The sequence below is a fragment of the Salvelinus sp. IW2-2015 genome, linkage group LG11, assembly GCF_002910315.2.
Source record: "Salvelinus sp. IW2-2015 linkage group LG11, ASM291031v2, whole genome shotgun sequence".
Lineage (NCBI taxonomy): Eukaryota > Metazoa > Chordata > Actinopteri > Salmoniformes > Salmonidae > Salvelinus > Salvelinus sp. IW2-2015.
Window position 1 is genome coordinate 10,677,956 of NC_036851.1, and position 26,958 is coordinate 10,704,913.

The following is a 26,958-nucleotide window of genomic DNA, read 5'->3' on the forward strand; positions in this document are numbered from 1 at the left end:
GTGTGTGTGTGTGTGCGTGTGCGTGTGCGAGAGTAATGATATACTTGTATGAGTGTGTACATGAGTGATGTGGGGAAATAGGTCTGGCTGTGAGACCAAGAAATGCTAGGGAGAAGACGGTTATGTCAGGAAACCAAGACGACAGGGGAAGAGAGCAGTTATATCAGGTTTCCCCTCTCAGCATTGACTCATTCTTCCCCTTCTCATGTCTGTGTCTGAAAGATGGAGTCTTAACGGTTTCAGTTCTTAATGTGTTTTAACCTCTTTGAAACTCGGCTCTGCAGTGAAAACTGTGATAAGATGGATGAGCGTGCTGAGTGACGTTGGCCTCTTTTTGTGCAAGCTGTTGGTGTAATCTGTTGATTCTCTGAAAGAAGGTGCTGTATGAACGGAAGTGTCTCGTGCACTCCGCCTTACTTCAGGCCTATATTCACCTCCATGAAAGTAGCGCTCAAGTACAATAGGTAAGAGGAAACATTTTAGAAAAAAACATAATATGACCTATTATGCTGTACTAACAATATCTCTTACCTGCTGTTCCTGGATTACCTCTTGAACTACTTTCTGGGGCTGTGGAGAAGAATAAAAGTGACAGAAGGAGAAGAGATAAAACATTCAGCGAATCAGTAAAACTCTCCATCGCATAGCTCAGCGGTGGACAACTTCAATTGTGAAGGGGGTGCAATGTTTGCCTTGTAATCAGTGGCTGATTTAGACCTAGGACACCAGGTGAGGGGGGTGCGCCTCCTGTCAATCAATGACATCAGTCAGGAAAAACAGAGGGCCCTACTGCCCTTAAGGACTGGAGTTGTACATTCCCAGATTATGAAGAGAGATAGGAGTCTAGAGACATTTGAGATACATGTCTCATTACATTTGTGTGCATGAGTGAGTGTGTATGTTAGTCCCATACCCATTTCCTTGGCCGGCCCCGAGGTCTTCTCTCCCCGACTGGCTCTACATTCTGACACAGAAAGGATGGAGGATAAAACAGAGAATATTGTATTGTTTTTTATATAGACATAAGGCAATGTCCACTCACAACCGTATTCTTACAATTGTTATTTTCTGTACAGCTCCTGTGCCTAGTTTGATACTATTTTTATTGAATATTTCATAATAACTATAAACATGATCATGAGAGGATGATCTTACCTTGGGTGTGGCACGAGGCCCCTTGTTCTTGCTTCCTCTGGGTCGTCCTCTGGGTCTCTTTGGGGTTGGGGGGCCAGTGGGCTCCTGGGGAGAGCAAGAGCAAAATAAGGAACTGCCATATGGTTGGTACTCTGAATCTACACACAGCAAAATAAGGAACTGCCATACGGTTGGTACTCTGAATCTACCCACAGCAAAAGCAGCCGTACTCCACACCACACCACAGTTGTTAAAATGAGCATTTGAGTTATTTCAGTTTCAAATCAAATTGTATTTGTCACATGCCGAATACAACAGGTGTAGACCTTACAGTGAAACGCTTACTTACAAGCCCTTAACCAACAATGCAGTTTAAAGAAAAATAAGTGTGAAGTAAAAAATTGAAAAGTAAAAAATTATAAAGATAACAAATAATTAAAGAGCAGCAGTTGTGGTACAGTAATATGTACATGTAGGTAGAGGTGGGGGGGGGGGGGGATGCAAATAGTCTGGGTAGTCATTTGATTAGCTGTTCAGGATGGCTTGGGGGTATAAGCTGTTAAGAAGCCCTTTGGACCTAGACTTGTAGCTCCAGTACCGCTTGCCGTGCGGTAGAAGAGAAAGCACTCTATGACTTGGGTGGCTGGAGTCTTTGACAAATTTTAGGGCCTTCCTCTGACACCGCCTGGTATAGAGGTCCTGGATGGCAGGAAGCTTGGCCCAAGTGATGTACTGGGCCGTACGCATTACCCTCTGTAGTGCCTTGCGGTCAGAGGCCGAGCAGTTGCCACACCAGGCAGCGATGCAACCAGTCAGGATGCTCTCGATGGTACAGTTGTAATGTTATTGTGTAATATAGAGTCCTATACAGTGTAATGAGTGTATGAGGTGTTGATGTGGAGGATGCTGTGGTGATCCAACCTGCTGTTGTTTTCGTGGGCGTCCCCGGCCCCTGCGTGGAGGTGTGGAGGCAGGTGATTGGGCCACTCCTGGCTGTGGTGACGGCTCCTTGGTCCCACTGTTGCTCATCCCTGTGTCTGTCCACCAGCGAAGTGAAATGGGGGTGTGGGCTTGGATGCCCAGAGCTCAGGCCTCAGGGGAGAGGGTTAGGGAGGGGCAGACTTAGCCGTGATTGGTACCTGGGAAGTAAAAGGGGGCTTCAGGTTAGCTAGTCTCTGTTGCACAACATTTTTCTAGTAGGTCTACTGAAAAGGTATACAGTTTATACTATACATGTGCATACCATCGTGCATAATTTGTGTATGTGTAACAGTTTAACTTTAGTCCGTCCCCTCGCCCCGACCCGGGCGAACCAGGGACCCTCTGCACACATCAACAACAGTCACCCACGAAGCATCGTTACCCATCGCTCCACAAAAGCCGCTTCCCTTGCAGAGCAAGGGGAACCACTAATTCAAGGACTCAAAGCGAGTGACGTCACCGATTGAAACGCTATTAGCGCGCACCACCGCTAACTAGCTAGCCATTTCACATCGGTTACATTCACCCCCCTTTCGACCTGCTCCTTTCCCGCAGCAACCAGTTATCCGGGTCACGGCACCAATGTAACAGTTTAACTTTAGTCCGTCCCCTCGCCCCGACCCGGGCGCGAACCAGGGACCCTCTGCACACATCAACAACAGTCACCCACGAAGCATCGTTACCCATCGCTCCACAAAAGCCGCGGCCCTTGCTGAGCAAGGGGAACCACTATTTCAAGGTCTCAAAGCGAGTGGCGTCGCCGATTGAAACGCTATTAGCGCGCACCACCGCTAACTAGCTAGCCATTTCCCATCGGTTACATATGTACCAATGCGACTGGGTGCTGGACACGTTAATACAAAAACACGCTTTTCCCCCTTTCTCTCTGCACCTCATAAAATTATAATGTAAAACCACACTGCTTTCGTCTTGCAGGCAGTCACAGAGCAAGCGTGAGAACTGCTTAATATAAGCCTTGGCAACGGCCATAACAGGTTCACTGGACACAGACAGGGGTTTGGCATACGTGGGGATACATGAGCTCAGTCTGCAGTAACTATAAGTAGCAAAGATATTCACAACTCAATATCCCATCCAATGTTGAGATCTAACCCATTCTGTATCCAGTCCCTACCGGTTCCTATTGGATACCATTGGTAGTCCATGTCTGTGTAGCTGTAAATATAGGCTATATGCGTGCATGTTTGCATATTTGTTAATTAAGAGGATGTGAGTATATAGTGCTTTCAACATGGGCTTCTCAGTTACTTTGTACTCGTCACTTGAGCTCAGATAGGCCTCAAATATAACCTTCCAAATCAAATCAAGTCTTGTCTGCACTTTGTATACAGATATTGGAGGCAAAAATCCAGTGCTAAATATTTTGCGGCTACACGGAGTAGCTACTTCTGTTAATTTCACTAATAACTAAAAACTAATTCACACTCTAAATGCAGAGTAGAGAGAGTAAATGACACACGCAATTGATTTGAATAATAATAGTCATTCTGTCTTTCATTCCTTAATGAATTCATTCTGTTGTTCATTTTGACTGATTATCCCATGGAAAAGTGTGGAGCAGAATCAAAATTTCAACCTCAAGGTTCATGCACAGACCAATCAAAAAAATGCAACAGAAATAAGACCTATCCTCTGTGTTGCATTGCTAACACTACAGCCTTCTTTACCAACAGCTGCATCAAAGCAGGAAGTTGGGAGCTGGAATTGTGTCTATCAGCAGGAGGAGGCTACAATGTTTCTAAGCACACGTGAAGTAGGCTATATGAACAAATACTTTTGCATGGCAGGAGACGATTCGTTTAACTACGTTTTTGGCAGTGAACAAGGACTGAATGTATTTTTTCCATATGGGCGGTAATTGCAACCATAAAACCACATTCTGTGCATTCTTTTAAAACTACCAAAATGTGTCGCAGCAGACCTCATTCAAGTTGTCACATCTCCTCCTTTTAAACTTTCACGTTGGATATTAAACAAATTTGGTCTAGTTGACCGAAACGGCGCAACTTACCACCATAACATAGCCTATATGTTAGAGCAGTGGTATGGTGTCCAACGGAGCAGGACTATTAAGCACGGTAGATCACGCCAGACAAAAGTCAACTCTTAGTTCATTTGCATCTGTTATAGCTTAGCTAGCCTAGTAGTCCAACACGGCATCGTCAATACATGTTTAATTAGGATATTTAATGAATTCTACATAATTATTAGGCCTACATATTCTGTATGGAGTCGTTCATTTTACCTTACAACCGGTGCGAAAGGCGAAAGCCATGTGTTCAAAGCAAGCTACAGATGATGCAGGGAGAGAGCAAATCATATCGAACCAGATCGAATGACAGCAGTTTGTTTGCGGGTAACCATTTTACTTGATCTGATCTCAATGATCTGAGTACACGATTGTAACCCATCCATCAGACAGAAAAGTGACAAAATAGCAACAATGTTATTGTAGAAAATGAAACAATGGGAAAGGTAAAATAAATGTTTCACCTACCTTGCTCCCACCAGTTGGTTTTGCTGTTAGCTTACTTAATAAAACCGCAATGGAATTGTAGGAAAGTTTAGCCTACAATTCAGTGTGTATATTATTCTTAAAATGTCTTTATATTACAGACAGTCGCCTTTAATAAAGTTTACCTTGGAATAAACTGACACTGCCTCCTTTCTTTCTTTCTTCCCTCTTTCTTTCTTTCTCTCCCTCTTCCCCTCCCTCCTTTCCTCTATCTCACTCTGTTTGTGTGTGATCCCCTTACGTTTGTCTGCCGTATCCTCGTTTGGTCACGAATACCCCAGTTGAAGTATGATGGGGGTTGGAGCTGGAGCATATATGAACATTGCATACTTTCTCTATTAAAGCATGCTCCAGGAGAGCGGTGGGGGTAGGAGGGGTGAAACAGTCGAACACGCCCCTTGCTCAGTGGACCACCCACATGTGAGTGGTAGGCATCATATAGGCTACGCTAGATCTAGATTCTGCAGATCATACATTTACAGTAGCATGAACATACAGCAGGTCCTAGAATTCTCTACAAATAGGCCTACATTGAAAACGAATGGCAAATCTTCAATGCTTCCTTAAAACACTCATTTGCATAATGAAAATGCAGTACTTTATACATGTGAAAAGGTACGGGTTACAGAGAATAACAATGAATTACCTCCAGTTATGAAGACAAAACACATTGAGAGAAAATAAAAACCCATGTGACCAAAAAAGGCTGTAAGCTGGTTCAAAACAGCCTGATGTAGGCCTATTCACATGTATATGATCAATTGAAATGAAAAGTTCTCTGCACCATGGAATAAAAAGTCTGCAGAAGCCATGACTGGAGATTCGTTTGTGCTACTTTGTTACTCATTTATAAACCATTTAGTCAACCCGTATCTGCATTATAAACGAGAACCATCAGTCATATAAGTATTTGATTAGTCATCTATTATAAACAGAATTTCATGAAAGTGAGCACTATGAATTGTCAAACTGCCACTGAAACTGACCAAAGCCAGCACTCGTTTGTTGTAGTAATTTGTTGAACCACAATACACAAGTACTGCGTACTGTTCAATTCTCTTTTAGTTCTTTGGGTAAATGGGTATGTGTGTATTTGTGAATACTGTACGTGGATATGCAGATTTGTGAGTGTCTACGTTTGTTTGCGTGTAATAATAAGAAAGCTAAAGTGTGTGTGTGTCAGTGTGTGTGTGTCAGTGTGTGTGTGTGTGTGTATGTGTCAGTGTGTGTGTGTCAGTGTGCGTGTGTTAGAGAGAGGAACAGAGTATGTGTAATGTTTACTGTACATTTGTATTGTTTATTTCACTTTTGTTTAGGATGTATTTCACTTGCTTTGGCAATGTAAACATATGTTTCCCATGCCAATAAAGCCCCTTAGATTGAAATTGAATTGAATTGAAATTGAATTGAGAGAAAGAGAGAAAGAGTTAGTTGACTGCCCCTCTGCAGGCTGGTGTGTCTGAGATTCCGTTGGTCTCTGATCTTGGGGTTTATTTAAGCTGAATTCCGTGGGCTCATCAGGACCGAGTTACAAAAATCCTCCTATAGAACCAGAAAGAATGTGCAGCGCATTCAGTTCTGTATAAGGCACAAAGGCATGTCTTTGGACGTGGGGGCAGGCATCAAAAGACAGGCAGCGGAGGGATTTCTTTAGCGGCTGGGGGGCAAAGAAGGTATTTTGATTGGGGGGAGGGGAGTGAAGGGTTTGGTGGTCAGCAGTTTTAGTGAAGGGTGTGGGAGTGCTTTTGGGAAGCATGAGGTGAAGGAGGCATGTGCTTCACAAGGACACCCGGAGGTCACTGCCAAGGTTCAATATGTAATGTCCGATAATCTAATAATCTAATCACCCCAAAAGATCAGGGCTATTATGGATAGTATGTTCTGATCCAAAAGGTTCATAATTTTGATTACACATAGACTACAGACAAGGGAAAACAGGGTTATTTACATCTTATATTTTTGTCATAAGAATGTAGAATAAAACACAACAACAGAGTATTATGGACATAATGACAGATATTACAAAAAGTCTATGTAGATGGTCACAGATAACGATTAGGCAGTTGTGGATTGTGAGCTATGGGGAGAGGGGTGAAAGTTATCCATTAGAACATAGGGCCAGTCACTGGTTGGTGACATACTGTATCTATTACTAAGCCATCTCCATGACCTTCTTAATCCAGTCCACATAGATGGAGACGCGAATGAAGATGCTGGGCTGGCCTGGGTGTCCACAGCGCCTCATGGGGATGATCACTCCCTCCAGCACCCAGCAGTCACTGTTCTGACAGGCCAGAGGACCCCCGTAGTCTCTCTGGGGGTCGAGTGGAAATAACATATCACTGTCAGATCATTCTCACACAGTGACAGGACATATCGTAACTTCACGTATATGTTTGCGTTGGGCTGTACGTCACAGAATGAATTCCCTAAAAGATCAAATAGTTTCATTCTCACACACCATTCTCTCTCATAGAAATAAACCCCACTCCACATAGACAAATCCTCCCGACCCAAACCTACCTCACAGGCACCCACCCCACCCTGGAAGGAGTTGGTGCACATCTCGTTCTCCCGAACACGACCCCGAAAGTATTTGTTACAGTCCTTGTTGCTTATAACTGGTATTTGAGCCACGTTGAGTACGGAGTCATCTGTAGAAGTGCCTGAGAAAGTGAGAGAGACAGTAAAAGAGGAAGGGGGGGGGATGAGACAGAGAGAACAAGATAATGAGGGAGAGGTGGGCATATGTGGAGTAATACTGGAAATAACAACACCATCTGTTGGTCCAGGATCTGAAAAGCTGTCTCATTTACATGACACATTAGTAAAACAGATACTACTTCAAGGGCAGCAAAAGATACCTAAAGAAACATTATGTCATACATTAGGGTCCTAGGTTTTCCTGACCACATCATCTGACCTGGGACAACTCAGGGCCCTGGTCGTAATGCAGCCATAGGATGGTGATATATAAAGGACATTATGAAGGAAAGGTATAAAGAGTACAACAGGAAAAAATATGCAGATGAGGGTAATACAGATGTTGGATCTTAATTTTGAGCCAGTTTGCTACAGCAGGAAAATAATCCTGCAGCAACAGGAAATCTGAATTATTATGTGGATTATAATTCATGGACATTTTTGAATGGGCTGACAGATTTTTCGTAAGTGAAAATCAAGTCTGAAATTTTGAAATTACAAACTTCAAAAGCCTTTTTAAACCTCAAAATTCCCTACACGTTTTAGATCTCCTGCATTGCAGGAAGGTTCTCCTCATACAGGGTGATCCAATGAAGACCCTACATCTGTAAAAGGAAGGATGAAGATGAATATGGAGGAATGTGACTAAATTATGTTGTGGTGTTACAATTATGAGCATAGCTCTCCTTTACCTTTAGTTTCCCCCCAGCCTGCGATCTCGCAGTAGGTTCCGTTTTGAACTATGTAGCGTTCAGGAGGCAGGCAGATCTGAGACACACGCTCGTTAAACTGGGCTGAGCTGAGGAAGAGGATGAGGAAGAGCATCAGCCTGAGCAGAATGGGGTTGCTGTTAAATCATACGGCGTGGACTAGTTGTAGGATACTATTGTTAGGTTACTGGTGAACTGTAAAAAAACAAGAAGTATAATAAAAGATGTGCAGGGAAATACGTGGTTTGTGCATGTGTGTGCGTCCCTGCGTGCGTGTGTCCGTGTGTGTACGCACTATTCCAGCTGTAGCATGACCAGCTGGGACTCAGAGGGTCCACAGACGATCTTGGTGAGAGGGATAGTCTGTCGGTCGGGCTCTCCTTCACTGGGGTTACGGAACAATGTCCCCATCATGGCGGAGTACCCTGGAAGGTCCACATAACTGCACACAGAAAACACATACTGACCAACAATCTCCAACCTATTCAAGGGATTTACAATTATTATTTTTTGTCTTCGAGTCTAGATCTGGGTCTTTTGGGTTTGACAGTTTCTCCTTTTACTGTGTTTAAAAAAACAACAACATGATATCAATACTTGATAATTAAGTCATGAGAAATAATACAACAGAAAGCATACCAAGAGGAGAAACACTGCTTAGTGCTGATCACCCATTTGGAGCTAACCAGGGAGCCTCCACAGAAATGGTTTCCTTTCCTGCACACAAGGAGATAAGGGTTATGAAGACTAGGGTCTAACAGGGAGGGAAGGAGGGAGGGAGGGAGAGAAAGAGAGATGTTATGAAGACTGGGCCCTAACAGGGAGATTGAGGGGTCATGAAGACTTGGCTCTAACAGGGGGAGAGATAGAGAGAGGTTATAAAGACCGGAGAATAACAGAGAGAGCAGAGCAGATGAGATGAGATGAGAGGAGAGGAGAGAAAGAGAAAGAGAAAGAGAAAGAGAGAGAAAGAGAGAGAGAGAGAGAGAGAGATTATGAGGACTGTGCTCTAACAGGGAAAGAGAGGGAGGTTATAAATACTGGAGAATAACAGGGAGGGAGTGAGAGCAAACAATCAATTGTTTTTTTTCAAGCTAGCTATAGCTAAGAGCTAATAGCTAAAAAAGAAAAGGCTATCAAATAGCTGAGAACTATTTTACATTTTGCTACTTGTACTACTTTTCTTTTTAATTGAAGAAGAAGAAAATTAACTGATGATTTTTGTTTTCTGGGATGCTGTTGCAGTAAAAAGGCATCGGCATCGGCTATGTAGCCTAGATAATAAGAGAGAAATATTTTTTTTTTAATGTTTTGACTAGTCTCCCAGTCACTGTCGCTGAAAAACATCCCCACAGCATGATGCTGCCACCACCATGCTTCACCGTAGGGAGGGTGCCAGGTTTCCTCCAGACGTGACGCTTGACATTCAGGCTAGGGCTGTTGCGGTGACCGTATTACCGCCGGCGGTCAAGAGTCATGAAGGCAGTCAAATTCCACGTGACCGTTTAGACACGGTAATTAGGCTTCTCCAAGCTCTGATGCTGCTGATGGTTATTAGTAGCCTACCAAACTTGCTAACTGTCTGGTACTCAGCACTCTATTGTTCCTCTAATCACTCTGACATCAATGCAAATAGAATGGATTCTATTAGGGTGCATTACGGTGGGCGTGAAATTTTAGGTATTATCAAGTGCTTGTCAAATTGTGAATGAGTGACTGATGTAGTGTGATCAGCCTGCACAAAAAACAAAGCAGAGCTCATGCCTTTCATGCATGAGTTTTTGCATGCCTTTCATGCATGTTCATGCATGCCTTTCATGCATGTTTTTCAAATCCTCATTAGAGTAGCACAATGCAGCCTTACAATGTATTAAAGTCCAAACATATAGCCCAAAGTTTGTAGAACAACTAAAGTTACATTAATAACTGTAAATTAAGCATATAGGAATACCTATTGCTTTGTTAACCGCTCAACACAGTATGTGCCACTCCCTCAAATAATTTGGAGAAAATATCATTTCTATTTTATTCAGCTTTGTTCAATTGTATTCTTTTTACTATAAAATAATGCCATGGAATTCTAAGCAAATCTTGTCTGCTAAATGAACTAGTGTAGCCCACAGCCATTTGGCATAGCCAGATCAGGGCCTAACATAAGGACAACTCAGAGTATGTTATTCTGTTCTTCTGCAATAGACTACATTTTCTTCATATAGTGCTTCTTTAGACCTGTCTAAAATAAATAATGGATTTATTGTGAAGGTGTAGGCGATATTACATGGATTTATTCGATTTTTAAAAAATGTATATGTTCCTAAGGTCTGCATCAGTGGCTTGTAGGCTATGCGTGAAGCCAGGAGATGCTAAATGTGTTTATGTTAACTGACTGTCAATTACCGTGAGACCGACTGTTATTTGCTTGACAATCACCAGCTGACAAAATGTTGTGACCGCCACAGCCCTAATTCAGGCCAAAGAGTTCAATCTTGGTTTCATCAGATGAGAGAATCTTGTTTCTCACGGTCAGAGAGTCCTTTAAGTGCCTTTTGGCAAACTCAAAGCAGGTTATCGTGTGCCTTTTACTGAGGTGTGGCTTCCATCTGGCCACTCTCTCATAAAGGCCTGATTCGTGGAGTGCTGCAGAGATGGTTGTCCTTCTGGAAGTTTCTCCCATCTCCACAGAGGAACTCTGGAGCTCTGTCAGAGTGACCATTGGGTTCTTGGTCACCTCCCTGACCAAGGCCATTCTCCCTCGATTGCTCAGTTTGGCCAGGAAGCTAGCTCTAGGAAGAGTCTTGGTGGTTCCACAGTGTTCTTGGGACCTTCAATGCTGCAGAAATTTTTTCGTACCCTTCCCCAGATCTGTGCCTCGACACAATCCTGTCTCGGAGCTCTACGGACAATTCCTTCGACCTCATGGCTTGTTTTTTTATATATATAGACAGGTGTGTTCCTATCCAAATCATGTCCAATCAATTGAATTTACCACAGGTGGACTCCAATCAAGTTGTAGAAACATCTCAAGGATGATCAATGGAAACAGGATGCACCAGAGCTCAATTTCATAACAAAGGGTCTGAATATTTATGTAAATAAGGTATTTCTGATTTTATTGTTAATAAATTTGCAAACATTTCTAAAAACTTGTTTTTGCTTTGTCATTATGGGGTATTGTGTGTAGATTTATGAGGATTTTTTTTTATTTAATCAATTTTATAATAAGGCTGTAATGTAACAAAATGTGGAAAAAGGGAAGGAGTTTGAATACCAACTTTGGGCTCCCGAGTGGCACTGCATCTCAGTGCAAGAGTCGTCACTACAGTCCCTGGTTCGATTCCAGGCTGTATCACATCCGGCTGTGATTGGGAGTCCCATACGCGGCGCACAATTGGCCCAGCGTCATCCGGGTTTGGCCGGGGTACGCCATCATTCTAAATAAGAATTTGTTCTTAACTGACTTGCCTAGTTAAATAAAGGTTAAATAAAAAAGTTGAAAATATATTTTTTAAATACTTTCCAAATGCAGTGAATATATAACATTCAGGGTTCGTGCTCTTATTAAACATTTGGTTGTGAAAAGTACAGACACAGACATCGTAGACATTGTACATAGTTCAGACATTATTATACTTCTAGAGACATGGAGTCGAAGAGAAACATCCTCTCCCAAAAATTACAGGGAGTTTACTGCAGGGCTACCGTCAGTGAAACATCCACATGTAAAATGTGGCAGAGACTCAAGAGGGATTATAATCTGGTTTAAAGAGAGGAAAGGAAAAACATACAGTTGGCTAAAAATATATTTTTTATTGTTAACTCAGATAGTGACCTTTACATGTGTGCAATGTATATGCCTCCGTCTGACTTTCAATATTATAACAAATATTGTTTTCAGAGTCTCTATTCTGGTATAATTCATTTTGAGTCACTAGGTAAAGTTCTGTTAATGGGGGATTTAAATGCTAGAACTGGTAAATAACCAAACTACATATATTTAGAGGGAAACACCCATGTACTTCTGTGTATGAATCACAACTGACTACAGAGAGAGAGAGCTATGACAGTATTGTCAACAAAAATGGGAAACAAGTAGGTTTACTTATTGATCTGAACTAGGAAACAGTGCAGTCGACTATGTCATAACAGATATAGAGCAAGAAAAATAATCCATGCCTTTATGGTCATGCCACAACTCCCCTTGTCAGACCACTGTCAAATTAGAATTTATCCGAAAAAAAATCAGATGAACCACCCCTAGATTTAAAACCAGAACTCTACCCCCTCCCGCCCACATACAAGTGGAAAAAAGCTAGCCATGTTGAATATAAGGCAGCATTAGATAACATTGATATTAAAAACTTGATTTACATTTTTATTTTTACTACATTTAAATAAGACAAAGATGGCGTGCGTTAAGCCACTGACAAATTGATGGATATATTCATTGATCTGGCAAAAAAATACTACATCTTAAAAAGGTGAAAAATAGAACATCAAATGGTATGGTTTGACAAAGAATGTTCAACTGCAAGAAAAGAACTAAGACTTTTGTCAAACCAAAAACACCAGGAGACACGTCTCATATACCAATAGGCCCTAAGCCAAAATAAGAAAATCCCTCAATGACCAATTCATTTAGGGAATTATGGAGGAAATTAGATACCACTCTTAAAAAGAAAGACCTCCCAATCAAAGATTGGATTATCTGGAAACAGCATTTTGAAATACCAAATAAAAAATGAACTTAACTCCACCCAAACATCAGTAATAGAACAATTAAAATAATTATAATTAACAGTAAAAACCCAACGAAACTAGCTGGACAAACTAGCTGGACAACATTGTTTTAACTAATTGATCAAATAAAGGCCCTCAAGAGCGGTAAAGCCTCAGAGCCAGACAGCATTCGAGCAGAGATTCGAATCCCCCCCCCCCCTCAGAATTGCCCTCAGAACAGCCTCAATTCGTCAAGGCATTGACTCTACAAGGTGTCAAAAGCGTTCCACAGGGATGCTGGCCTACGTTGACTCCAATGCTTCCCACAGTTGTGTCAAGTTGGCTGGATGTCCATTGGGTGGAGGACCATTCTTGACACACACAGGAAACTGTTAAGTGTGAAAAACAGCAGTGTTGTAGTTCTTGACACAAACCAGTCCGCCTGGCACCTACCCCGCCATACCCCGTTCAAAGGCACTTAAATATTTTGTCTTGGCCATTCACCCTCTGAATGGCACACATACTGTACACAATCCATGTGCCAATTGTCTCAAGGCTTAAAAATTATTCAACCTGGCTCCTCCCCTTCATCTACACTGATTGAAGTGGATTTAATAAGAGATCATAGCTTTCACCTGGATTCACCTGGTCAGTCTATGTCATGGAAAGAGTAGGTGTTCTTAATGTTTTGTACACTCACTGTAGCGACATCGCTGTTAGTAGTAAATTAGGAAAGGTTTTCAATAGCATAATGAATGCGAGAATGTAGGCCTTCTTAAGTGGGCACAACATTTTAAGGAAAAGTTCAATTGGATTCCTCCCTAAACACTGAACAACAGATCACATATATATCCTCCATACCTTGGTCAAAAAAACATGTCCACCAAACTCACAAAGGAAACATATTTGCCTTGTTTTATCGACTTTCAAAAAGCCTTTGATTCCTTATGGGATGAAGCACTGTTCTTAAAACCCCTTCAAAGCGGTGTAGTAGGCAAGGTCTATGATAATAATAATAGTAAGGCACTGCATCTCAGTGCTAGAGGCATCACTACAGACCCTAGTTCGATTCCAGGCTGTATCACAACCGGCCGTGATTGGGAGTCCCGTAGGGCGGCGCACAATTGGCCCAGCGTCGCCCGGGTTCGGCCGGGGTAGGCCGTCATTGTAAATAAGAATTTGTTCTTAACTGACTTGCCTAGTTAAATATCGGTTAAATAAATAAAATAAAGGTGATCTATAAGGAAAATAAAAGTTGACAACAAAAGAACACAATTCTTTAGTCAGGACAGAGGAGTAAGACAAGGTTGCAATATTTGTCACGCCCTGACCTTAGAGATCCTTTTTATGTCTCTATTTTGGTTTGGTCAGGGCGTGAGTTGGGGTGGGTATTCTATGTTCTATGTTCTATGTTGTGTATTTCTTTGTGTTTGGCCGGGTGTAGTTCTCAATCAGAGGCAGCTGTCTATCGTTGTCTCTGATTGGGAACCATACTTAGGTAGCCCTTTTTTCCACCTGTCTTTGTGGGAAGTTGACTTTGTTTAGGGCACATAGCCTTTAGCTTCACGGTTTGTTTTTGTAGTGTTTATTGTTTTTGTTCGGCGTCTTTTCCCTAATAAAAGAAAATGTACGCCCACCACGCTGCACCTTGGTCCTCTTCTTTCAACAGCCATGACAATATTAGTCCAGCCTTATTCTATATTTATATAAATGAACTGGCTACAGATCAATCAAGATCTCTGGGACTCACCCTAGAAGACAAATAAATAAAGTGTATTTTATTTGCCAATGACTTACTAATCTTGTCACCAACAGAACAGGAGGTACAACAAAGCCTGTCCTTGCTAGAATAGTATTGTAAGGACCGGACACTATCCATTAGTATGGAACAAAACTAAGTAATGATCTTTCAGAAAAAGTCCAGATCTCAGGAAAATAGGTACCATTTCACCCTAGAAACACACCACCAATCCTGAAACACACCACCGACTATATTTACCTTGGTGGTTTGACATGGCCATAAAGTCCTTAACAGATAAAGCATGCAGAGCATATTTTGCAATCAGAAAGACCCTGTATAAATGTAACCCACTTGCCTTAAATTATTGGACATCATGGGATAAAAGCCCCACCGAAAGGTTTTACCTGGAATTTTGTACAAATATTCTAGGTGTGCACAGAAATGCCCCAAACCTAGCCTGTAGGACAGAACTTGGGAGATTTCCCCTAGCACTCATAACTGAGAAAAGAGACACCACATTCTGGACTCACCTAACACACTGTGATCCAGAATATTATCATCACAAGGCTTTCTTATGCAACGACTGCAACACAAAGAGTGACCCTCAGAGCAACTGGCCCAAAAGCACCAGCTAAATCCAACCATTTGACCACAAATAACACAATTCTAATAAGTAGAAATCTCTAACCAAAATATATAGAATATTGGCAAAAACGAAATTCAATTGAAACACAAGCTTCAATGTTACAAAATTCTAAATAGAGATATCAAATTAGCACAACACCTTATCAAAATCAAAGAATTCAAACCATGGAAGACATTAACAGACTCAATGAACCATAGCCTGGCAATAGAGACAGAATGCCATAGAAAAACATGGAAGGCCAGAGAGGAACGACTAGGTAAGCCCTGCGGGTCGGGTGAAGTAGAGAATGAGGAGAAAATATGCATTATGTTGGGAGAAAACATTGAGACCGTAGATCTTGCTGCAGATTATGTGCTGCCTTGTCATCATTTAAGAGATATCATACACATGAGCCTTTCTAGATTTAATTTCAGAATAGTTTAAAAAAAAAAATCTTATTATTATTGTTTTTGTGTATATGCAGTATACTGTATGTTATTATTGTTGGTCAAACATATTGTTCATTTATGTAATACTTCATATACATTGCTTTGACAATGTAATGTCTGCGTCCAACTCACACTCCCAAACACTTAGATCCCCTGAACACAGCTCACTTCCCAGCTCACTCTCCAGATCCCAATCCCAATTCTAATCACCTGTTCACACACCTGCATGTCAGCATCCCACACTATTTAGTTCAGTTCCTTGCACCCCATCACTGTGAGGTATCGTTTGTTTTTGAGACACACTTTTTAGGCGCTCTGTTTCCCCCCCCCCCCGTCCTTCTCACCTCCCGTGTATGATAGTTTTTGCCTGCCTCACTCACAACGCCTTTTGCCTATTCCCTGCCTGTACTGTTGCCATTTGTGGACCTACTGTGTATGACCTTCTGCCTGCCCCTGGACCCAGCTACCTGCCTCCTCCTAAGGTTCCTTTCAATAAACACCTGGTGCGCTCTGCACTTGAAACCAGCTCTCCCATTCATGCCAATATAGCATTTATTGAATTGAATTGAGAGAGAGATATAGGAGAGAGTGGGGTAATGAAGACTTGGCTCTAACACACACAGAGAAAAAGAGGACAAACCCAATTTTGATAAACTCTCATATCTAGTGGGTGAAATATCACAGTGTGTCATCACAGCAGCACGATTTGGGAACACCAGAAGTACAACCCATATTTATGTTTATTTAGCTTCCCTTTTGTACTTTAACCTTTTGCACATAATATGACATTTGAAATGTCTTTATTCTTTTGGAACTTTTTTGAGGGTAACGTTTACTGTTCATTTTGATTGTTTATTTCACTCTTGTTTATTTTTTACTTCACTTGCTTTGGCAATGTTAACATATGTTTCCCATGCCAATAAAGCCCTTACATTGACATTGAAATTGAATTGAGAGAGGGAAGCCATGAACACTAGTCTCTAACAGGGGAGACAGAGAGGTTATGAAGACTGAGGCTGGAGTCTCTATTGCTGAGTAAATCTCACTGAGCTAACACTGCCAGACTCAAACTGACCTGTCTCTGAGGCTGACTGTCCAGGGAGAGTTTCCAGGACGCCCACCAACAATACGGAGTATGCTCTTGACGAAACGATCATCTCTCTTCCCACACTCATTAAACTCCACTTTCTCTGTGTGCACACAGAGACACACACACACACAGACTTCAGTTAGTGAGTAAAGTTGTGTACACAGGTCCACTTCCAAGAAGCACTTATTATTCATTATAGTTGCATATTCCATTAGGAACTCACCGGCTGGCTCAATGATGGACACTTTCTCCCCAGCTGTTCAAACAACAATAAGCAGAATCATTTTTTTATCATTTTGAAATAACAGCCAAGGAGGGATTAGTGCTTCGAGCAAAATGTATGAAAAGATCTTTATAGTGTCAGTAAATTAACATTAGGCCTAGAAGGATAGAGTACAGAGTATAAGATATACTGGCGGTGTCCGACATCTGTCTTGCCTACTACTTACTAAAACGACATAATGTGTACTAATTATACTACATACGATTTAGAACGTACTGTTTAGTAAAAATGAATGCAGTAAGCAACAAATATCAACATACTAGGCCCACCCATCCTGATAACGCGGCATCTAATGCGCAAGTGCGTTGATTCCCGCCATTCGCTCATTTGGGTACAGCGTGTCCCCTTGTCTCATTATCAGCTTATTATCATACTATCATACTATAAAACATTCTATTTTCGCATACCTAAAATGCCTACTGTGTAGAACGAAAGTATGGGTATTCGGATACGGCCAATGAGTGATGGAGTAACAAGAGAAAGATATGGAGAAAGGAATGTAATGCCTGAGGGGACAGAGGTATGGGGGGATGGGAATCTTTACCGCACTGCTTGATGGCGCAGTAGTCAAACTCTGTTTTGGGGTCAGTGGTGTAGCACCAGGGTCCGTGCTGGTCCCCATCTGGGTTCCGGCAGTAGTTCTCTGTCAGGTTGCCCTCAGGGTGGGTCCCTGGGTTTATCCTGGAAAACCACAGTACAGTAAAAGCACTAAACCTACCTACCCATGCCACAGCAGACACTTCTACACCCACATGCTACTATCCCATACATTGAAAGATATATATATATATACACACAGTACCAGTCAAAAGTTTGGACACCTACTCATTCAAGGGTTTTTCTTTATTTTGACTATTTTATACATTGTAGAATAATAGTGAAGACATCAAAACTATGAAATAACAAATATGGAATTATGTAGTAACCAGAAAAGTGTTAAACAAATCAAAATATATTTTAGATTATTCAAAGTAGCCACCCTTTGCCTTGATGACAGCTTTGCACACTCTTGGCATTCTCTCAACCAGCTTCATGAGGTAGACACCTGGAATGCATTTCAATTAACAGGTGTGCCTTGTTAAAAGATCATTTGTGGAACTTCTTTCCTTAATGCGTTTGAGCCAATCAGTTGTGTTGTGACAAGGTAGAGGTGTTATACAGAAGATAGCCCTATTTGGTAAAAGACTAAGTCCATATTATGGCAAGAACAGCTCAAATAAGCAAAGAGAAACGACAGTCCATCATTTCTTTAAGACATGAAGGGCAGTCAATCCAGGAAATTTCAAGAACTTTGAAAGTTTCTTCAAGTGCAGTCGCAAAAACGATCAAGTGCTATGATGAGACTGGCTCTCATGAGGACCACAACAGGAAAGGAAGTTACCACTGCTGCAGAGGATAAGTTCATCATAGTTACTAGCCTCAGAAATTGCAGCCCAAATAAATGATTCACAGAGTTCAGGTAACAGACACATCTCAACATCAACTGTTTGAATCAGGCCTTCGTGGTCAAATTGCTGAAAAGAAACCACTACTAACGGACACCAATAAGAAGAAGAGACTTGCTTGGGCCAAGAAACACGAGCAATGGACATTAGACCGGTGGAAATCTGTCCTTTAGTCTGGAGGCCAGATATGAGATTTTTGGTTCCAAACTCCGTGTCTTTGTGAGACGCAGTGTAGGTGAACGGATGATCTCCGCAGGTGTAGTTCCCACCGTGCCGCATGGAGGAGGAGGTATGATGGTGTGGGTATCACGTTTTAGGTAAGACCCAGATGCAGATACTAGTACAGGGGCAGGCAAAACGACAGGGGCAGGCAGAGGTCAATAATCCAGAGAGGGTGCAAAAAGTCCAGAACGGCAGGCAGTCTCAGGGTCAGAGCAGGCAGGGGTCAATAATCCAGTGTGGTGTGGCAAGGTACAGAACGGCAGGCAGGCTCAGGGTCAGGGCAGGCAGAAAGGTCAAAACCGGGAAAAACTAGAAAACAGGAACTAGAACAGACAGGAGCAAGGGGAAAAACGCTGGTAGGTTTCACGAAACAAATCGAACTGGAAACAGACAAACAGAGAACACAGGTATAAATACACTGGGGATAATGGGGAAGATTGGTGACACCTGGAGCGGGGTGGAGACAAGCACAAAGACAGGTGAAACAGATCAGGGTGTGACAGTGGGGGTGCTTTGCTGGTGACACTGTCTGTGATTTATTTAGAATTCAAGGCACACTTAACAAGCATGGCTACCACAGCATTCTGCAGCGATATGCCATCCCATCTGGATTGGGCTTAGTGGGACTATCATTTGTTTTTTAATAGGACAATGACCCAACACACCTCCAGGTTATGTAAGGGCTATTTGACCAAGAAGGAGAGTGATGGAGTGCTGCATCAGATGACCTGATCTCCACAATCATCCGACCTCAACCCAAATTAGATGGTTTGGAATGAGTTGGACAGCAGAGAGAAGGAAAAGCAGCCAACAAGTGCTCAGCATATGTGGGAACTCCTTCAAGACTGTTGGAAAATAATTCCAGGTGAAGCTGGTTGAGAGAATGCCAAGAGTGTGCAAAGCTGTCACCAAGGCAAAGGGTGGCTACTTTGAAGAATCTCAAATATAAAATATATTGATGATTTGTTTAACACTCTTTTGGTTACTACATTATTCCATGTGTTATTTCATAGTATTGATGTCTTCACTATTATTCTACAATGTAGAAAATAGTAAAAAAATAAAGAAAAATCCTTGAATGAGTAGGTGTGTCCAAACTTTTGACTGGTACTGTATATATATACATACATATGTATTAAATCTTTGACAACACCAAACATACCTGCCAAATTCATGATACATTTAATTTTAGAATCTACTGGTTATTTTTGATACTTTGTTTTGTGAGGCATGTTGACACTCCACTTCTGGCAGGTGACGCCCTTCCGCGTCTTTCGGACCACACCCCTGTAGTTTTTACCATTTTCATGGTAGCAATCTGGGGTGTGGGGAAAAGAAAACCCTTCTGTGAGATATCAAGTAGGCTTGTGTTTGAGGACCCCAGATTGCATTGCGAGTGCATTGTTGCCATTGAAACAGCAGAGAGCAGTGTACCCTCAGCTTCGATGTCGTCTGCACAGCGTTTGATATGCAAGCAGAGAGCCGTCCTCATCTCAGGCACAGACGTGAAGCACCAGGGAGCCTCGGATCCATCTGGGTTACGACAGTAGTTCTCCTCCAAGCCCCTGGGAGCAATGGTACAGCAATTAGTATAACCAATATGTATAGCACACAATAACACAGGGATATATGGATAAAACAGCTAATACTATAGATCAAAATAACACAGGGATTTATGGATAAAACAGCTAATAATGTAGGTCAAAATAACACAGGGACAATCATTCATGGGTAAATGTTGGATGTATGATACTGACTCTGGATAAGCGTCTGCTATGACTAAACTGCATATGTGTTTAGGAACATAAATAACTAGACCCAAGATCAGCCATTCACGTAGACCCTCATCTCAAGACCCCTAATTTCACTCCTTACTCCACCATCCTCATCACACCACCCACTAACCATCCTTCCGCCGCTCATCCCTCTTAACTATCAATCCCGCCTCTCATCCATCCATCCCTCATTCGCCCGTTCCTCTGGCTTACTTGCATTCGTAGGTGTTTGGGTAGAAGGGGTGCTCGTGAGGGTACTGGGCGTCCCACCGCTGACAGGCAATACCGCCGGTCGTCTCGTTCACTTTACCGCGGTAATCCTCCCCGCGACCACGGAAACAGTTTGTGGTGTAGCTGGACCGGAGGTGTCTCTTTGGAACCGCAGCTAGAGCAAAAGGAGAGACGTGACATATGAGGGGTGATATAGATTGTATTACATTGTTATAAAAATTGAAAAGTGTGAATGGAATGGACAGGGGGGAAAAGTATGAAGGGACAGACGTACGGCACTTGCTGATCTGGCAACTCTCTCTCTCCATATCAGGGTCTGTGGTGTAGCACCAGGGAACAGGGGAGGAGTCTGGGTTACGGCAGTAGTTATCATCCAAGCTCTTATCTGGATACCTGGAACGCACATGTACAGGATTCCATGTTAGGAACTTCTCATTACCTTGGAAATATTGATTGTTTTCTACTCTGTTACAGTACAACATATTGATTAGAGAGAAGTAATGCTGACAGGATACGAAGGCATGTAGGCCTACAACAAACTGTATGTAAAAGAGTGGAGTGGTAGTGGTAGTGGTAGTGGTAGTGGTAGTGGTAGTGGTAGTGGTAGTGATTACAGCGGTGGGTAGACAGACATACTTCTCAGGCTGGTAGATGTGTTGTTGTGGGTACTGCTGGTCCCAACGTTGACACTCTCTGCCACTCACTGTGTGGTCAACCTGGCCCCTGTAGTCTTCCCCGTTACATGTGATACACACCTCTGTGCACAAACCCAAACACATACAGTCTGTAGCAACACTTTTCGACAGTGATGTTCTCTATGATCAAAGACAACGCATACACCACAATCAATCATTTACACATAGTGTTATTACATTATCTTTAGAAACATTTGCAATTGCAATCCTTCAACCACTGGAATGTTGAACAGAATGGGATGTGCAGAATCTCTCTCTCTACCACACCTGCTGTCTCGAACTCTGAATGCTGGGCAATGAAAAGCCAACTGACATTTACTCCTGAGGTGCTGACCTGTTGAACCCTCTACAACCACTGTGATCATTATTATTTGACCCTGCTGGTCATCTATGAACGTTTGAACATCTTGGCCATGTACTGTTATAATCTCCACACGGCACAGTCAGAAGAGTACTGGCCACCCCTCAGAGCCTGGTTCCTCTCTAGGTGTCTTCCTAGGCCCCTGCCTTTCTAGGGCGTTTTCCCTAGCCACCGTGCTTCTACATCTGCATTGCTTGCTGTTTGGGGTTTTAGGCTGGGTTTCTGTATAGCACTTTTTGACATCGGCTGATGTGAAAAGGGCTTTATAAACACATTTGATTGATTGATTGATGTACCATCTTTGCAGTGGGGGATATTGCAGCTCTCATAGCGCCGTTCTGGATCACTGGTGTAGCACCACGGCCCGATGCGGTCCCTATCTGGGTTCCTGCAGTAGTTCAGCTCCAAACCATTAGTGGCTGTGGGTGTCCATCTATGACAAGGTATAGAAACAGAATATGTGTGAGAGACAGAGACATATCTTATTAGATTTTGCTTTGGGTCATGGGTTCCAAACTACTACTAATGCTCTACCCAGCACCAGTTATATTGTGGACTTGGCTGAACTGGTGCTAACCTCCAACTATTTTCTCTTCAGAGGAGACTCTTTCCTCCAGACCAAAGGGACAGCGATGGGGAGCACTAAGGCTCCTCATTATGCTAACCTATAGCTAGGAATGTTTGAAAAACAGGTGGTGCTGAATCCAGACCGTAACCCTTTTCTCTCCAATATTCTCCCAATTCTGAGATATTTGGATGACATTTTGGTGACCTATACAGGGACACAGGAAGAACTTTTAGAATTCCATGCTTATCTAAACTCGATGAATGAACATCTTCACTTCACCATTAACTATGACCTATCACAAATCCGTTTTCTTGACGTGATAGTTATTAATGACAAAACCTCCCTCTCTACAGATCTCTTTATGAAACCTGCGGACAAGAATACCCTCCTTAGAGGTGACAGCTTTCATCCACGTCCTCATTAAAAGTCTCCCTAGAAGTCAATTCAGTCGTATCAGAAGAATATGCAGCTCTGATGCCTCTTATTAGAAACAGACCACGGACCTCACACAAAGGTTTAAGGAAAGGGGTACAAAGACAATTGGGTAAAACATGCCAATGATCATTTTGAAGGACTAACACAGTTGGAAAGCCTTCAACCAGAAGTTAAACAAAAAGCAGAACATGTCCTATCATGCTTCACCCGATACTCACCATTGGGGAAGGCATATAAGATCATTATCAGGAAGCACTGGTACATTATTGATACTGACCCACAATTGAAACCCATTTTTAAACATCCCCACGTATTGTTTTTTAAAGACCCCTCAAACGTGAGAGACATTGTAGTTAAATCTGATTACCCACCAGAGAAAAGGGAAACTTACGGAGGGTAATTACAAATGTGGCCAATGTGCTCAATGCAGCTTCACGTACAAATGCAACTCATTTACACACCCCCGCACAGAACAAAGATTTAAGATCATTTTACCTGCATGTCCGCCAATGTTATTTACATGTTGAAATGTCCTTGTGGTCTGTCTTACATAGGGAAAACCCATAGAAGCCTTAAGACACGGATCAGTGAGCACCACAGCAATATACGGACAGGTGAGACAAGAAATCCGGTTGCTGTTTTCAGGGGAGGGGACATTGAGAGGAAACTTCTTCAAAGGGAATCTTTCTGGATCCACAGATCCTCTTGGCCTTAATGAGGAGTTTGACTTGAAAGCGTTTTTATAGTCTAAATTGTGTTAATAAAAAAAAAAGTATGCTAATTGAATACTGTATGTGTATATATATTACTGTAAATATTGATCCCATTCCCTGTGTATGATCATATATTTTGATACATTGAATGGTAATATTGTGAAACTATATTATACATTTTCTTTACCTCCTGTTTCAGGAAGTGATGTCACTGAACTGCCCCTATATATAGGACCTTCCACCCCCACCTGGGATATGGATGCCTGATGAAGACCTAAGGGTCAAAACGTTGTTGAAAATAAATATCACCTGTGAGCATGAGCAGCAGTGTGCGGCGTTTTCCTTTCTGTTTTCAAACTACTACTCCCATAAATCAACGGGATGATCTTACCTGTGATCGTGTGGGAACTTAGACCACCACTGTTGACAAGTATGGCCATTTTTCGTTGTGAACACCTTGCCTCGATAGTCTTCTCCTTTACCCACAATGCACTTCCTTACGTACACTGCACATGGAAGAAAAACATCTGCCTTTTCAAACAAAAATCACAGCGTGCTGCTGACACCACACGACTCATTTCGTAGCGTTATACAAAATGACATCAATTCACTTCGAACATAAATGACAGAGAACATGACCTCACTTTGACCCCAAAAGCTTACCCTTCTTCTCATACAGGTCACAGTTGACGTTCCTCTTGACCTCTGCGTTGCTGCCATCCTCCACCCATGGCAGCTGTTTACAGGTGATGGAGCGGCGCGTCTCGTAGTTGAAGGCTCTAATGAAAGGAGTTTTCAAGTTAATTTGTGTTTTTTTAAATCAATTTGGGGGTAGCCTGACTGGCACTCAAACCTGTTAGTCCAACACCTTATCCGCTAAGATTGCTAGGTGTTGTACTAAGGTCATACAACCCTCCAGGGTACCTGCAGTCCAGTGTGTGTGAACAGCGTCTGGCACAGTCCTCCAGCGTCAGCCCTGGCAGTATCAGCACGCGTGCAGAGTTCCAGGAGGTAGGAACCAGCTCCCTTCCCTCAGAACGCTGGAAGTCATTCAGAGGACTGCGGGACCCTATGGCCAAATACAAACACACAGTCCTAAGGTCTGGGGGCTTACACTATATAAAAGTATGTGGACACCCCTTCAAATTAGTGGATTCAGCTATTTCAGCCACACCTGTTGCTGACAGGTGTATAAAATCGAGCACACAGGATGCCACCTTTCCAACAAGTCAGTTTGTCAAATTTCTAAGTGTTGTTATTGTGAAGTGGAAATGTCTAGGAGCAACAACGCCTCAGCCGCAAAGTGGTAGGCCACACACGCTCACAGAACGGGACCACCAAGTGCTGAAGCTCGTATCGGGTAAAAATTGTCTGTCCTCGGTTGCAACACTCACGATCAAGTTCTAAACTGGCTCTGGAAGCAACGTCAGCACAATAACTGTTCGTCGGGAGCTTCATGAAATGGGTTTAAATGACCGAGCTGCCGCACAGAAGCCTAAGATCACCATACGCAATATCAAATGTTGGCTTGAATGGTGTAAAGCTCGCTGCCATTGGACTCTGGAGCAGTGGAAACACGTTCTCTGGAGTGATGAATCACACTTCACCATCTGGCAGCGATGGACGAATCTGAGTTTATCAACCGCTATCTGCCCCAATGCTTAGTGCCAACTGTAAAGTTTGGTGGTGTCACGCCCTGACCTTAGAGATCCTTTTAATTCTCTATTTGGTTAGTTCAGGGTGTGACTAGGGTGGGCAATCTATGTTTTCTATTTCTTTGTTGGCCTGGTATGGTTCCCAATCAGAGGCAGCTGTCTATCGTTGTCTCAGATTGGGGATCATATTTAGGCAGCCTTTTCCCACCTGTTGTTTGTGGGATCTTGTTTTTGTGTAGCTGCCTGTGAGCAGCCCAGAACGTCACGTTTCGTTTTCTTCTGTATTGTTTTTGGTGAGTTTCATATTTATTAAACATGTGGAACTCTAAGTACGCTGCGCCTTGGTCCATTCATTCAGACGAGAGTGACAGGTGGAGGAGGAATAACGGTCTGGGGCTATTTTTAATGGTTTGAGCTAGGCCCCTTAGTTCCCCCCTTAACAATGGCATTCTAGATGATTTTGTGCTTCCAACTAAAGTGGCAACAGTTTGAGGAAGGCCCTTTCCTGGTTCAGCATGACAATGCTCCCGTGCACAAAGCGAGGTCCAAACAGAAATGCTTTGTTGAGATCGGTGAGGAAAAACTTGACTGGCCTGCACAGAGCCCTGACCTCAATCACATCGAACACCTTTGGGATGAATTGGAACGCCGACTGCGAGCCAGGCCTAATCGCCCAACATCAGTGCCCGACCTCACTAATGCTCATGTGGCTGAATGGAAGCAAGTCCCTGCAGCAATGTTCCAACATCTAGTGGAAAGCCTTCCCAGAAGAGTAGAGGCTGTTATAGCAGCAAAGGGGGGGACCAACTCCATATTAATGCCAATGATTTTGAAATGAAATGTTCGACGAGCACTTTTGGTCATGTAGTGTATCATTATATCTAACCACTATATTACTGGAGTGTTAAAAATGGGTGTTTTCAGAAGGGTTTTGGTTCGAAGTTCTAACTTAAGATCCCATGTAATACGTCCTTTGGTAGGCCTATCTACTGAACTATTAACAAACAGTACGTCATGTACTGAGCATCCAGCTGTCTGTTTGTGAGCTTTCTGCTGAACAACATTTGGGCATGGGTCTGACTGAGCACAATAAGACCTTTGGACCACCACACCATTTTTTGTGAAGCTTACATGACTGGACAAGTGTCTCTATCAAAACACTTAACTGACAAAATCACATTTTTGACAGACTGTAATTAGTAAAATGACAGATTTATACACGATTAGATTCATACATGATATGTATATGTAGAAAAACTGCAGTCACTTATGCAGTGTAAACTGAGCTGACCCAGGAATACAATGTACAACCAACAAAAAGGGCACATCAACTCAACAACATCAAATCAATAAACCAATCCCAGTTGCATTATTAAATTAATGTAGGTACCCAATCGGCACATGAATCCGAAATAGAATCACAAATAGAAAAACAAAAAACAAACAAAACATATCAAAACAAAATAAATAAATATGTTATTTTTCTTACCACTGACCAATCCCCTCCAAAATGCCAGGAGAACACAGGAAATAATGAGTTTCATGGTTACAGAAGAGAATAAGACAGACCAGTGCTGGATGGAAGCAGATCCAAGGACTTAATAATGTTTTTGACAATTCTGGAGTTCCTCTGGCTGGCGTGTTTTTACGAAATTGATTAGGCTAGACTAGAGCAGGGTGAAAAATTAAGAAGCCTATAAAAAATATATATATTGTGGTGTTTGTTGGACGGGAAAAGCCAGAGTTACAAAATAAGTGTGAATGTAATGACTGCATCCCGTCCACCCACACGTGAACATTGAAAAGCTTAATCAAACAGAGGCGCTTACCCCAAAAAGACAACGAAGTACATGAATCATTAATGAAATGTAGCGTAGATCAAGTCACTCT

General features: G+C 42.4%; 2 protein-coding genes across 2 annotated transcripts in view; both read right to left on the reverse strand.

Moving 5' to 3' along the window:
- Positions 1-5,145, reverse strand: part of LOC111969785 (high mobility group protein HMGI-C-like) — an 8,700-nt gene extending 3,555 nt beyond the window's left edge. The window contains exons 1-5 of the mRNA XM_023996040.2: positions 4,634-5,145; positions 2,056-2,273; positions 1,156-1,239; positions 914-964; positions 532-570 (exon numbers count right to left, since the gene is read on the reverse strand). Of these exons, the coding sequence (XP_023851808.1) occupies positions 532-570; positions 914-964; positions 1,156-1,239; positions 2,056-2,163 (282 nt within the window). The 5' untranslated portion in view covers positions 2,164-2,273; positions 4,634-5,145. The remainder of the gene's footprint in view (positions 1-531; positions 571-913; positions 965-1,155; positions 1,240-2,055; positions 2,274-4,633) is intronic.
- Positions 5,146-6,584: 1,439 nt separating this feature from the next.
- Positions 6,585-26,930, reverse strand: LOC111969786 (hepatocyte growth factor-like protein). The gene is made up of 18 exons (XM_023996044.2): positions 26,558-26,930; positions 24,338-24,482; positions 24,077-24,192; positions 23,805-23,919; positions 21,994-22,130; positions 21,278-21,398; positions 20,916-21,034; positions 20,624-20,795; positions 20,070-20,200; positions 19,851-19,953; positions 17,513-17,649; positions 16,909-16,941; positions 16,671-16,785; positions 8,704-8,781; positions 8,360-8,506; positions 8,047-8,153; positions 7,175-7,317; positions 6,585-6,965 (listed from the first exon to the last, which is right to left on the reverse strand). Exons 1-18 carry the CDS (start codon positions 26,610-26,612, stop codon positions 6,804-6,806), a joined length of 2,136 nt encoding a protein of 711 aa, XP_023851812.1. The 5' UTR covers positions 26,613-26,930; the 3' UTR covers positions 6,585-6,803.
- Between the last annotated feature and the right edge of the window lie 28 nt (positions 26,931-26,958).